At 50.5% G+C, this 15068-nt stretch overlaps 2 protein-coding genes across 5 annotated transcripts in view; one reads left to right on the top strand and one right to left on the bottom strand.

Moving 5' to 3' along the window:
- The window catches only part of LOC143989579 (uncharacterized), a 133239-nt gene that overhangs the window by 30596 nt on the left and 87575 nt on the right, over positions 1 to 15068 (bottom strand). The window lies entirely within an intron of this gene.
- Positions 10269 to 15068, top strand: part of LOC143989638 (uncharacterized) — a 127475-nt gene continuing 122675 nt past the window's right edge. The window contains exons 1-4 of one of the 3 annotated variants that reach the window (XM_077489890.1): positions 10272 to 10676; positions 10766 to 10993; positions 11073 to 11276; positions 11399 to 11540. In XM_077489890.1, the coding sequence (XP_077346016.1) occupies positions 10838 to 10993; positions 11073 to 11276; positions 11399 to 11540 (502 nt within the window). In that variant the 5' untranslated portion in view covers positions 10272 to 10676; positions 10766 to 10837. Of the gene's footprint in view, positions 10677 to 10765; positions 10994 to 11072; positions 11277 to 11398; positions 11541 to 15068 lie in introns of all 3 variants that reach the window. The other 2 variants (XM_077489891.1, XM_077489894.1) reach the window with 2 other exon arrangements.

Below are 15068 nucleotides of genomic sequence, written 5' to 3' on the forward strand. Positions count from 1 at the left end.
TCCTGTTTGTGAGTTCCTGGCTTCTACTGGTACAGACTACTGGACTGATCATAGGCACTCTTACCCCGCCATGCTCCTGAGCTTGCTATCTCACGATCAGTGGCTTGCGAGCCAGAGCTGTACGAGAGGCCTTCCTCTACACGTCAGGCTCACCAACCAGGTGCGTGACAGTACCAAGCAGCCATGACCGAGCCTGCAGGAGGAACCTCTCTTGTACCTGGAGTCTGCCAGAGCATCACAGGCATGATACAATCAATCAAGACTCTGCAGGAGAAGTTTATTCAACTCGAGGAAAGTCTGCTGTTTCTGCCTCCTCCTGCCACTTCTGCAGCTGCATCTTCTGCAAGTGTGTCATCCCAGATAGTGTCCAGTACTGGCCCTACCACAGTGATGACATCTCCTGAGCCACGAGTGCCTTGTCCCGAAAGGTTCTCCGGAGACCGGTCCAGGTTTAGAGCATTCCGCAACGCCTGCCAGCTCTATTTTTCACTTCAACCACAGACTTTCTCTGCCGAGACTACCAAAGTGGGGTTCATCGTATCCTTGCTCCAAGGTGAACACCAAACCTGGGCTCATCGTCTGCTGGAAGTAAAGGACGCACAACTTGATACCATGTCCTCCTTCTTCCAGGCTATGTCCCGATTGTATGAGGACCCCCAACGGACTGCCACTGCTGAGTCCTCTCTCCATGCACTCTAGCAAGGCCGCCGACAGTCGAGGACTATGTTACCGGCTTCAGGTGCTGGAGTGCAGACGCAGGTTGGAACAACGCAGCATTGCAACATCAGTTCCGCCTGGGGTTAGCGGAGGACCTCAAGGATGAGTTGGCTCATGTGGGGGTGCCGAGTTCACTAGAGGACTTAATTTCCTTATCCATCCAAATCGACTGTCATCTTCGAGAACGCAGGAGAGAAAAGTCCATGGATGATGCCTAAAGTTCCAGTTTGTGCCCAGACATCACATGACTTGGACAGATCCGCCCGTCACTCTCCCTTGAAGAACGATCACGATGCTGTCAGTGCAATCTGTGCCTCTACTGCGGAGGGGCCGGTCATTATGTACGGAATTGCCCAGCTAAAAGAAGATGCCTCACCACCTCCTCAGTTACCCAGGCGGTCCTGCCAGCAACTTCCGATCATCTGGCGCTCCCCAACACTTTCCAGCTTCCAGGAAGAAGCATGTCTACAACAGCAATTGTGGACTCTGGGGCATGCAGTTGCTTCCTCGATTTGGCATTCGAAGATCAACAACAAATTCCTCTTTTACACAAGAAGCAGGGTCTTACTGTATTTCTGGCCAATAGATACTGTGTTAAGTCTGGACTGGTGATGAAGATAACCCCTCCATTGATGACTGTGACCCTTACCAATCATAAGGAACTTTTACGCCTAGACGCAATTTCCTCACCGCTGTTTCCTGTCATCCTGAGCCTACCATGGCTTCAGGCCGATAATCTGTTGATTGATTGGAGCTCTGGCAGCATCAAGTACCAGTCATCTTACTGTTAGGAGCACTGTCTGTCTGAGCCCATCTTGCCAACCACTGCGCTACTTTGTATGGACATTGATGCTGAACTCTACCAAAAGGTGCCTGAGGCCTATCATGAGGATCTGGACGTTTCCAAGTGGTTGTAAACCCATTACAACCACTTCAACCTACAGGTAAGCCTAGATTAAGGCTTACCTGTAGGTGCAAGAAATATCTCCCAAACCTAAAAGGTTTAGGAGATATTTACAGAAATAGCTGCACCAATGTCTATGGCGCATGCGCATCGGGCGCAGGTGCACTGAGCATGCCGTTTCTAACAGCGATCATGCCACTGGTGGCAGCACCAGCGCACATGCCTGGGAGTGATGTCATTGCGGCTCCGGCCAGTCACAGTGCCAGAGCCGCGATACCCGGAAGTCACTCTGGGATAGATGTTGGTGAGGGCCGATGCGGGGGCTTCGATATCTCAGGTAAGTAATTCATAATGCACATTCTGGTAGCCTAATCTGGAAAGTGACTGTAAAGACTACGTAAGTGCATGCACCACCTGTATGAAATAAAATCACCCGAAACAAGGCTTGGGGCTTGCTCAGACCTGTGCCTGTGCCATGATTTCTGTGGACTTTATAGTAGAATTACGGCGATCTTTGTTATTGTTGACCATCTGTCAAAAATGGCCCACTTTGTACCATTAAAGGGTACGCCATCTGCTCGAGTATTCATCAGGGAAGTTGTGAGACTCCATGTGGTTCCTATTGACATCGTATCTGACCAAGGGGTCCAATTTACATCCAGGTTCTGAAATCACTCTGCGAGACCCTGAAAATCAAACTCTCTATGTCATCCACATGTCACCCACAGTCTAACGGACAAACCGAACGTACTAACCATACAGTAGAACAATACACCTCCCTTTCTTCACATCCATTGTCCAGGATGACTGGGTATCTCTCCTACCATTAGCTGAGTTTGCTTATAACAACTCCTGTCATACAGCCACTAAGCAATCCCTGTTCTTTGCAAATTACGGCTTCCACCCCACCTTCTTGCCCAACCTTGTTCCCGAGTCCTCAGTTCCAGCCATCCAGAATACGGTGGACTTCTTCAGTCGTAACAAACTGTTGCAAGATGCTGTAACTAAAGTGCACGAAGACAATAAAAAGGCTTTCGACAGAAGGAGGGGGGAACTGATCCTACAGCCAGGAGACCAGGTTTGGTTGGCTACAACCAATCTGAGATTGGCTTGTCCATCAAAAAAGCTCGCTCCAAAGTTTCTGGGACCATTTCCTATAAAAAGAAGGATTAACAATGTTTCCTATGAACTGTCTTTAGCGGATTCCTTCAGAATATATCCAGTGTTCCATCTGTCTCTATTAAAACCCACAGTGCCGGATCCTTTTCTTAATTGGGAGACTAGACCGCCTGAACCGCTGGTCATCAATAGGGACGAGGAGTTTGAGGTGGAGGCAATAGTAGACTGCAGGAGGAGAAGGGATGGTCTGCAATACCTAATTAAGTGGAAGGGTTATGGGCCAGAGGAGAATTCCTGGGAACCTGAGCAGGATGCGCGCACCTGTCACCAGAACGGGCGCCAGTCAGCCTATTTAAATGTTGGTTCAACGCTGAACTGGTTGCTGCTTGGTCTACAGCATTTACCTGAATCCTGCTTCCTGTGTGTTTGACTTCTGTTACCGATCTGGCTTGCTCCCGACTACTCCTGCCTGCTTCCTGCCCTGACCTCTGGATTTCCACGGATTGATCTCTGTCTCCAGTTCCTGTTACTTGGCATCTGTTGCCAAACCTGCCTGTGACCCGACTACATTCCTGCCTGCTGTTTATGCCTGAATTGCCCGTCTGTTGCCAAACCGGCTTGTGACCTGATTACGCTTTTGCCTGCTGTCTTTGCTTGATCTGCCTGTCTGCTGTCTACCCGGCTCGTCTGACCTTGCTCCTGGCCATCCAGCCTGCTACAATCTCCTGCTTCCTGTGGTGCACCTCTGCCTATCTGCTGCCAAGTCTGCCAGCCATCTGCTCACTTGCCTGCTATCTGCTGTGATCCGGCTTCCTGTTGTGAGTTCCCGGCTTCTACCGGTACAGACTTCTGGACTGATCATAGGCACACTTACCCCACCATGCTCCTGACCCTGCTGTCTCACTATCAGTGGCTCACAAGCCAGAGCTGTATGACAGGCTCACCAACCTGTACACATCAGGCTCACCAACCAGGTATGTGACACACAAACACTGCTGGGGGAGATGTACAGGACATGCAGGAGGACACAGGGGAGTGGGGATCCTATTACTGTCCTGCACACATGTCCTGCATTCTGCACCCTGAACCCCATGTTCTGCAAACGTCACCCTTCCCCCTATACCCCATATCCTGCTGTGACCTCCACCCTGCACACCATGTCCTGTGTTCTACACCCTGCATCCCATGTTATGCACCCTTCTTCAGTACCTTTACCCCATGTCCTGCATTCTACAACTTACATCCCGTGTACTGCATTCTGCACCCTGTTCCCCATGTCCTGCATTCTGCACCCTGTACCCTTCCACTGCACTCCATGACCTGCATTCTGCTCCCTTTTCCTGCATCCCATGTCCTGCGGTGACCGGAACACCCTTCTCTGGTATCCTGTACCCCATGTCCTGCATTCGGCTCACTGTACCCCTGCAGTGACCTACACCCTTCTCCATTACCCTGCACCCCATGTCCTGTGTTCTGCACCACATTACATGCATCCATCTCCTGCACCCCATGTCCTACATTCTGCACCTCAAAGATTACTCACAAATTACTTGCCCAGCCCCCGGGCGCTGACAACCCACACTGCCCTAAAAAAAACTGCTTCTTACCTTTTCAGCTGGCTTCTAGATTTAAAGCAAATTTATCAAGCTTTGCCTTAAGTGACTTTCTCTCCTCCCCCTCATCTCCTTCATTATGTAAGTCATGCTGAGATCATCTCCCATTGGCTGAGCAATATTCTCATTTGTCTCTGAGCTCCTTCTTGCTATTCCTCGTCCTGCCTGTTGTTTCCTTGGATTGATTTTCTGTGTAGTGACCCCGGCTTCATCTCTTGGATGCGCTCGTCTGTTGCTTGTCCTGACCTTTATCCTGATTCCTGGATCTCCTCCTCATCTCTCCTCCATATCCTCTTACACAGCTTTTCTCCACACCTGCAGTGATCCTGGGGGGGGGGTAGAAACTTGGCACCAGCACTCAGCAAAATCCATCCTCACCATTAGGAGCTCTGGAGAAAATTTACACTCTGTTCCTCCGCACGTCACCTGATCACATGAGAGCTTACTTTCACATTCCTGACAGATTTCTGTATGGTAAAGGTCAAAGTTCACTCTTCAATTTAGGAGAGGAAGGACACACCCAGGAACAATGATTTGGTTTGCACAGTAGCCTCATATAGAGGACCCCTCAAATCACCCCATCCAAATGCCCCTTCATATGAAGTCGGAGAATTCTATGACATCACACTGACCTTTACAGCTCCTCCTCCTAATGTCCCTCCATCTGTTTTTTGTTTCTGATGCTCTTAGGATGTGGGTGGACCCTTGGCATCCTCACTAGCAAAGTGGGACTATTGGTCCTGCATTGTATGTAATGATACCAGAAGGCCTGCTACAAGCTTTTAACCTGCAACGTGTGGGGGTCCTGTGTGGGTAAATTATACCTCAGCCTGAATGGGAGCTTTAATAAAATGGAGACCTAAATAGTGAGGTGAGGACTATTCTGGAAATATCATTTAATTTTACTGTTTGTGTTCAGATCTAGAGTTTTCCTCCTGTGAAGTCTGGAGATCACATGACCATCACATCGCCTCCACCTCCCTCCCTGATAGAATAGAGAAATACAAAGAAGATTCTAGAAGTCACCAGAGAGATGATGGAGGAGAGGTGAGCGGTGCTGGGAATTCTGGGACATTATCCAGTAACAGACAAGGGATGTGTCTGGATGGTGACTGTATCATTGTGTGTGTCAGGTTCCTATAAGGTGTCAGGATGTCACTGTCTATTTCTCCATGGAGGAGTGGGAGTATTTAGAAGGACACAAGGATCTCTACAAGGATGTCATGATGGACAATCAGCCGCCCCTCACATCACCGGGTAAGAGGAGACTTTATTGTAAAGGAGAGAGCAGTACGGAGGGTCCACCTAAATCCCCCATCACCTGATAAGTGTAAGGCTGGCCGGAGGCTTGCCTGTGTTTGTGGGAGGAGGCCGAGGGCTACATAATCCTCCTTCTTCTGTTGGGTCTGGGTTGTCATCGCTTTCAGGGTTTTGATGTCACTTCCGATTTTGTTGCCGAGCGGCTGGTCAGCTGCTGGAGTCAGCTCTCCTCTCTGGAACTCACGTGGGGCATCATGAAGAGGTTGCCCACACGCCTCCCAGTTCCCACGCTGGCCAGCATTGTAGGAGGAGGCGCCGTTGCCATCCATCCATTCCCTGACGCATGTCGACGTCCGAGAGGGTGGAGGGGGCGCTTATTCGTCCAGCCATCCATCTCCTTCTGGTCGCTGTTGGCATCAGGGAGGGGGCCGCCGTCCAAATGTTCTCTCCGGTGCCATCAGGCTCCTTCCTAGGAGAGGCCCCACCGCCCGTCGTTCTTCCATGCGTACTCCGAGCATCATGGGGGGGGACCATCTACTGACTTCTCTGTCTGGCTCATGCCGGCAGCATCTGCAGGGCTCGTCTACCCACTCCTCCTCCCGGGCTTACACTGGTATCACGGGGGGATTCATTCACTCCTCCTGGGCCCACGCTGACAGTGTGAGGGGAGCATTGTTCACCTCACAGCTGCAGGGGTCACACGTTGACAGCATGGGGGGGCTGTCCACCCACATCTCCAGGGGTCACCCTGGCGGCATGGTGGGGGGGGGGCTGTCCACGTTTTTCTCCCGGGGTCATACTGGCAGTATGAGGGGGGCTGTCCACCCACGTCTCCATGTGTCACACTGGCAGTATTTCCTTGCGATACATGCAATTTGCCATAGCATCCTGTCTCTGCGTTTTCAGTCTGCTTTTTCTGCCTCTGCGTTTCTGCCCCAGCTTTTCTGTCTGCGTTTCTGCCCCAGTTCTGTCTTAGCATTTCTGTCACAGCGTTTTTGCCTCAGCGTTCTGTTTCAGCATTTCTGTCTCTGCGTTTCTGCCCCAGCATTTTTGTCTCTACGTTTCTACCCAAGCATTTCTGTCTCTGCGTTTCTGCCCCAGCATTTCTGTCTCTGCGTTTCTGCCCCAGTATTTCTGTCTCTGCGTTTCTGCCCCAGCATTTCTGTCTCTGCGTTTCTGCCCCAGCATTTCTGTCTCTGCGTTTCTGCTCCAGCATTTCTGTCTCTGCGTTTCGGTCACAGCGTTTCTGTCATAACATTTCTGCCTCAGCATTCAGTCTCAGCATTTTCAGGCACATCGTTTCTGTCATAGCGTTTCTGCCCCAGCATTTCTGTCATAGCATTTCTGCCCCAGCATTTCTGTCTTAGCGTTTGTCTGTCATGTCTCATTGCACTTCCATCCATGTTGTTACCTGGGTTAGTCAGCCAGTGCTCACATTTCGGGATCTGTCACGTCTACAGATCCATACGGGCTGAGGTTTTGTTTTAATTATTGTTGACCACAATCTTCTCGCCCGTATATCACACGTCAAACGATGCGCGTTCATTCACTACACCTGTACTAATACCCACCACGGTCCGTGGGTACACTAGCCCTGAGTGTTCAGTTTAATTGCCTGTCTCTGCGCTGCAGGTTACTCAGGCTCACTCACCACTTACACCAGGGTGGGGGGCAGTCGGCAGGTTCATTCACGCGCTGTGGTCTTGACATTCTGCTCATGTTCTCATACTTAGGTAGGCGTAGAGGGGTGTTGTTGTTTCGTGTCTGGTTGTCTGTTGTCATTTCCAGTTTTGTGTTTCCTCAGCTTGGACTTGCCGCATGTTCTGAAACGACTAGTTCACCTTCAGCCCTTCAACCACGTGGGGGTTTTTAGTGCCGGGTAGCATGCATCTCATCTGTTAGGAGTCAGTCCATACATCAGCATTCCGTGGAGTTCGGCACAGGGGACAGCGGTGCGCTATGGGTTTGTTTCCGATTTTCGTCCCTGCCGCTCTCATCCACCATCACGGTACATTTTGTATTTTGATTCATGTGGGCTAAGTATGCTCTCCACAACCTAGTACTGTTGCAAGTCAGCATGGAGGTGTTTGATGTTTGCGCAGTCAGAGGCAGGGTGTCAGCGCACCCCCAGCTCCTGCTCTTCTTCCATTCCTGCAGGTTAGGTCAGCATCCCCTTGGTCCGGTCTATCAGGCTTTCTGGTTTCAAGGTGTTACCAAGCATGTTCCTTGTCAGGGGCGATGCTGGTATCTCTGTCCTCAGACAGCCCTGCTGGAAGTATTTCCAGGCCAGCTCTCGGGCCTCATCACCATATCGTCAGGTTTGTTGAAGTATCTTGGCTTCAGCAGACCGTCATGCTTTCATTACCATTCAAGTAACTGGAGGCAGCAAATTCAGGGGTGCTTAGTCTGCTTTCATTTCCTTCATCTTTAAGGTTGGGGGGCCGGGCCTCCAGAGTGCCTAGTGGCAAATTCTGACATTGTTGGCTGCTCTTTCCTGCGGGAATTTTTTTTCATCTAGGTATTCGTCTGTGGTCTGGCGATTCAGCACTTGCTACAGTTGGGGGGGGGGGGGGGGGGTCGTGTTGGCTTCCACACTGATAGCAACCATGCTTGTACTCGCTTCCATCAGTCCTGCCTGTGGATTGGTGCAGATGTCATTTAACCACTGGGTTCATGCTTGGGTCGGACGTCCTGTTGCATAGAGGCCTGGTTACCACCCAGGGATTTATGGTCTCTCAGGGTGTGTGCTGAGCAGTGGTGTAAGTAACTGAGTTAAAATAAACTGAGTTACTTTAGAGGGTAATGAGTAATGTAACGGATTACCTCATACTTCACCTCATAGTAACTCAGTTCGCATTACTTTGGCGGCGTTACCGCAATTGCATCTACCGCCTCCACAGTACCCAGAGGCCTGCCATGGCCGCACTGCCTGGGAGGGGGGCTTTCGCCCGCTGAGCTGAGAAGAGGCTGAGACTCAGAGAGACTGTCTGGACTGCCCCATCCCACCCCGCCTATCCAGAGAGAGAATGTAGAGAGCCGGGGCAGGATGGGGCGCTGAAAATGAAGTCAGCTGACCAGCTGACACCAACCGAGTGAAAGGGAGGGTCTCAATCTCTCCCCATGAGGAAAGGCATCCCTGGAGGCATGGAAGTAAGTGACTGACTATTCAAATTGCAGTGCAATCGATCCATCCCAAGTCCTTCATCACCTCTGCTTCTTACTGATCCCATCCCACCATCACTTATACAACAGAGGTGATGGGGGGGATAGGGATGAGATCAGTGGTGGTGGGGGATGGGATCAGTAAGAGGCAGAGGTGGTGGTGGGAGAGGATGGCACCACCACCGCTGCCACCCCCCTCCCCCACCCAAGTACCACCGCTGCCACCCCCCTCCCCCACCCAAGTACCACCGCTGCCTGCTACCCCCCAAGTACACCACCACCACTGGCACCCCTCAAGTACCACCGCTGGCACCCCTCAAGTACCACCGCTGCCATCCCCTCAAGTACCACCGCTGCCATCCCCTCAAGTACCACCGCATCACAGTTACTTTGCTGAGTAACTAATTACTTTTCCAGTGTAGTAACTGAGTTACTAACGCAATTACTTTTTGGGAGAAGTAGTTTGTAACTTAACTAATTACTTTTTTAAAGTAAGATGACCAACACTGGTGCTGAGCCACTTCCCCTTGATGGTCCATAGATGGCAGGTATGGGCAAACGTCATCATGATTCTGGGTTCCACTCTCAGCTCTGATCTCTTGTCTAGGATGTTGCCTGGAGAACTGCTCAGGGACGTCAGTCCAGTCATCTTTTCCGATCCCCAGCCTGGTACAGGAAAGGGGGGCTTTCACTCACTTGGGCATGACTGTATCATGCCATGAGACTTCTTCCCTGGGATGGAGTCTGGCCCTCGGTTCAGGTTTCAGACTTGGTTGCCAGGTCACAGGCTGAAGCATGACCCGATCGAATCGGGTGGGACCAGTGTTCTGTGTCTGGCATGGTTTCTCCATGTTTAATGATGCTATTGCCATAGCGCTTTGGCCTTATCCGCCTACTCCATCAACATATCTATCAGGTATCCAGCACTTCAAACTTCTGCCAGTTGTCCATTTTTGCACTCACCCTCTCACTTCCCCATACCAAGTATGGGTAGGCCAGGGGTTGGGGGGCGTTTCACTGAGCTACTTCACTGGTGTCCATTTGAAGTATTTCGATCTTCTCAGCCATTGTTTTGCAGGGGCTCCACGGGCCAGCCCTTTCTCCCTTTGCCCCATGTATCCTCTCATTCGCAAGCAGTTCATTCTCATGTCTGGGTTGTCTCGGGCATCAGGCTCATGCCAATCTTTCACAGGATGTTTAGGTGGGTTCTGCATAGTTTCGCAGGTTCTATAGGGGGTTCCTTCGCATTACCAAGTCATGAGTTGGTGGGTTTCTCCTGTCATAACGGACACTTACCGGATACATATGCTGTTGCCATCCGGACGCACGCTACTCCACTTGACGGATTGTTACCTTCCTTTCTTCACCTAAATTCATGTCTTTTTTGCCCTCTTTTCAGGCATACTGACTAGCTAGGCCAAGGCACACCTCAGGCCTTGGTTGTTAGGGTTATCGCATTTCCCATTTGAAGACTCTGACTACAAGCGTAAGGCTGGCTGGAGGCTAGCCCGTGTTTGTGGGAGGAGTCTGAGGGCTACATAATACTCCTCCCCTGTCGGGTCTGGGTTGTCATTGCTTTCAGGGTTCCCACCCACCCGTTCTACCCCAGCCTTCATATATACTCATTGTACTTTGTTCTTATTCTTACATTCAGGGTATTCCCTCTTTTCAGGCATACTGACCAGCTAGGCCAAGGCACACCTTTAGGCCTTGGTTTTTAGGATTATTGCATTTCCCATTTGAAGACTCTGACTACAAACACATAGAAACAATGTATTCAGTCAGTGTGTGTGTTTCCTACAGATGGATCCAGTAATGGGAACCCACCAGAGAGATGTCCCCGTCCTCTGTATTCCCGGGATTCCACACAGGAAGGTCACACCATCCCCCACCATCATCAGGTAGATGAGGAACAATCACTGATAGTATCATTAGGATCTGTAAATTATCGGCATTGTTACCATTGATGTCATTTTTATTATATATTCAGAGTGGAAACCTGAGAGATTCTAAAGTTGAGGTTAAAGAAGAGATAAAAGAGGAGGACGATCAGGATAGAGCAATGAAGGTATCAAAGTTTCTAAAAGAACACAAAGATCTGTACCAGGACACCATGGTGGAGTCATCCAGCTACAGAAACCCACCAGAGAGATGTCCCCGTCCTCTGTATTCCCGGGATTCCACACAGGAAGATCACACCATCCCCCACCATCATCAGGTAGATGAGTGACAATTATTGGTAGTTCTGATTTATACACAGCATGATTGTTACAATGAATGTTTTATTATATATTCAGAGTGGAAACCTCGGGGCTGATAATATTGATGTTAAAGAAGAGTATAAAGAGGAGGATGAGGAGTATGGAGTGATGGAGGAGTTTTCAGGACACAAGGATATTATGAAGCCACCAAATACCAGGAACCCACCAGAGAGATGTCCCCGTCCTCTGTATTCCCGGGATTCCACACAGGAAGATCACACCATCCCTCACTGTTACAAGGTTGGTGGGATGGAGCATCTAGAACATGGACTCCTACAGATGATATGTGGATTTTTTATGTGATGTCACAATAATAAAGCTTATATTTTACAGATATATTAACTTTTATTTTCTTGATTTAGAGTGGAGATCCAATCGATATAGAATTTGAGGTTAAAGCAGAAGAAGGAGAGAGGTATGTGAGGGATGATCAGCAGTCTATGGAGGAGGATGGAATAACGGGGACATTTATAGAGGAGGACACTCCTACAGAGATCAGCACAGGTGGGTCATTAACACTAAATACATTACTCCACCCATACTGCTCACTGATTGGTCCAGAGTAGGGGGCGGGGACTGGGTGATATCAGCCTGTAATCCCCTGGTCACTTTCCTGAGCTGTGTTCCCCGTCCTGTATTTCTCTTGAATAATCTTCCTCCATTGGCTGCAGACACCATTTATGAATCTAAACTGGATTTATGGAAATTCTATGGTTCAGCTGGCAACAAAAATAGGATTTTTTGTACTCACCATAAAATCCTTTTCTCTGTAATTCACCGACCGACACAGCTCCTCTCTGTAACAAATGGGTTGTTAGCCTTATCACTAGGAGAATACTAGGCATTAGTTGTAACACAACACTCAGAACTCTTAGTTTCGCCCAGGGGGCGGTCCCACGGGCTACAACCCTCCCGCCTGCCAGACAGACCTCAGTACGTCAACAAATGGGACGTCACCAAGCAGTGCCAAACAAAGGGGTGGGAAAACAGCATAGAAACTTCATCCACCATGGCAAGTGGAAACTAGTGAAACTTTACCCACAAAAAACAACAGTGCATGGATAACCAGATAGGGCGACTTGCAGGAAAAAGGCCGCCAGTTCCAAAACCCTCCTGGCCAATGTGATGGCCGCTAGAAAGACTACTTTCTGGGAAAGAGTCAACAGGGGAATCTCCCTGATATTTTCAAACGGCGGTTTTTGAAGCACCGACAATACCAGGTTCAAATCCCATGGGGGTAACGGAGGGACTACATGTCGTATCCCCTGAAGAAGGTACCCACTAAGGAGTGGGATGTCAGGGGTCGTTGAAAAAAGACACCGAAGGCTGAAATTTGCCCTTTGATGGTGCTTAATTCCAATTTTTGGTCTACTCCTTGCTGGAGAAACGGCAGGATCCTGGATATGGAAAAGGAGCGCGGATTCCATCCTTTCTCCTCACACATGGAGATGTAGACCTTCCAGGTACGATGATATATCTTCCGAGAAGAAGATTTCCGTGCTCTCAACACAGTTGGGATCACCGAGTCCGACAGACCCCAGTTCCTCAGCACCTGGCTCTCAATAGCCATGCCGTTAAAGCCAGCGATGGAAAATCGGACCTTGAGACAGAAGGTGCTCTCGCAATGGCAGTCGCCAGGGAGCGTCTGCCAACAGACGCACCAGGTCTGCGTACCAAGGACGCTGAGGCCAATCTGGGGAACCAGTATTACTGGGAATACTGCGAAGCAGTATATACTGCGAAGCAGACGTGTTAACAGTTTCAGTGGAGGAAAGGCGTAGATCAGCTGGTACTGATCCCACGGAGCCACCAGCACGTCTGACGCGTCAGTGCATGGATCTCTTGTCCTGGACACGAATCTTGGCACCTTCCGATTGATATGAGAGGCCGGCAGATCCACGTCTGGTGTGCCCCACTTCAGGCACAGCAACCTGAATGTCTCTGGATGCAATGCCCATTCTCCTGGATCCAGCATCTGTTGAGTCAAATAGTCCGCCTGCCAGTTCTCCACTCCCGGGATGTAAATGTCTGACAGGGCCGGTACGTGTCGCTCTGCCCACCGAAGTATGTGAGTGACCTCCCGTGCAGCGGCTGAGCTTCTTGTTCCCCCTTGGTGATTAACGTATGCCACGGCCGTGGCGTTGTCTGACTGGATCCTGATGGGACGCCCTTGCAGTCTCATCGACCATGTGGAGAGGCACAGCCTGATCGCTCTTAATTTGAGCAGATTAATCGACAACTCAGATTTTTCCATCGATCAATGGCGTGGGCCGACTGAACCCCCATCACTCCACCCCAGCTGGATAGACTGACGTCCGTTGTGATCACCGTCCATTTCAGAGGAAGGTACGATTTTCCGGACTGAATCACCGGGGACCTCAACCACCAGATCAGAGAGTCTCTGACTTATTGGCTCACCTGGATCTGTTGATCCAGGGACAACTGAGATCTGTCCCAAATCTCCTTCTGCAGGACTCTGGTGTGGAACTGGGCATAAGGTACTGCCTCGAAGGATGCTATCATTAGTCCCAGGACTCACATGCAAAAGCGGAGTGATGACCATTTGCGGTTCATCAGCAGTTTTACAGCGGATCTCAGAGTCTGCAGCTTGTCTGAAGGGAGAAACACTCTCGCTTCCCTGGAGTCCAGCAGCAAGCCTAGGTACTCCAGATGCTGGGTCGGCACAAGCAACGACTTCTTTAGGTTCAATAGCCACCCAAATTCTTGCAGGGTCTGCATGGTGATCGCCACATCCTCCTCTAATTCTGTGGCAGAAGATGCCCTCAGGAGGAGATCGTCTAGGTATCCCACGATTGTGATCCCACGTTGCCGTAGCAACGCCAAAAGTGGAGCCAATACCTTGGTAAAGACTCGGGAGGGCTTAAGCCAGACCAAAGGGAAGAGCCACAAACTGGTAGTGGGCTTCCCCGACTGCAAACCGCAGAAACTTTTGATTCCGGAGGCATATGGGTATGTGCAGGTACGCATCCTGGATGTCTAAGGACACCAGGGAGTCCCCTTGATGGAGTGCAGTGACTACTGAGCGAACTGATTCCATTCTGAACCTCTGCACTTTTCCAAAGTGTTTGAGGGCCTTTAGGTCTAAGATCGGACGTACCCTTTCTTTCTTGTGAACCACAAACAGATTTGAGTAGAATCCCTGGAAGCGTTCTGATTCCGGAACCGGTACAATCACCCCGCGATTCAGTAAATCCCTTACCGCCCCCAAGAGGGCCTCCCGGCGAGCCGGGGATACGGGTATGCTGGAGGGGAACAATCTGTTTTGCGGCCAAGAGAGAAACTATCTCGTAGCCTTTGGAAATCAGATCGCAGACCCATTGGTTGGATAACTGGGAGGACCACCGGGCTGCAAACTCCCGAAGGCGACCCCCCCCCACCCGAGGCATGGGGGTGGCAAACTTTCATGCGGTAGCACTTTTATTCGCAGGCTTGTTAGGCTTGCTGTTCCAGGGAAGTTTTTGACCGTTCGTGGGCGTCCTGACGGGGAAGCTCCGGGCAGATGAAAAAGCCGTTTGTGAGTGGAAAAAGAGGGCCCTTTCCTACGGCGTGGCTCCTTAGCCCTCCTGGCCTGTGGGAGTAGAGTACTCCTTACATTTTTAATAATGTCATCTAATGAGGCTCCAAAGATGCGGTCGCCAAGGAAGGGAAGATCCGTCAGCAGACCAGCATTTCAGCCAAATTAGGTGCCTCAGCACCATAGCTGACACTGAGGCCCTGGATAGCAGAGGGAGGGCCGCGTCACAGACGTACTTAAGTCCTTGCACTAGTTGGTCTGCTAGTTCCACGCAGACAGGGGAGGCCTGTTGCTCTCCCAATTCGCAGTGCAAAAGTTTTGCCCACTCAGTCAGTGTCTGCGACACAAGTGCGGATGCCAGTACAGGTCGCACGGCAGACCCCACAACCATAAACAAGGAACGAGCCCCCGCCTCGGCCTTCCTGTCCGTGGGATCCTTGAATGCAGGAGTCCCCTCAACTGGGATCGTGGTTACATTTATTTAACCTGGATACTGG

This window comes from Lithobates pipiens, unplaced genomic scaffold (assembly GCF_037356315.1).
Source record: "Lithobates pipiens isolate NorthernLeopardFrog02 unplaced genomic scaffold, aLitPip1_a1.2 Scaffold_18, whole genome shotgun sequence".
Classification (NCBI taxonomy): Eukaryota; Metazoa; Chordata; class Amphibia; order Anura; family Ranidae; genus Lithobates; species Lithobates pipiens.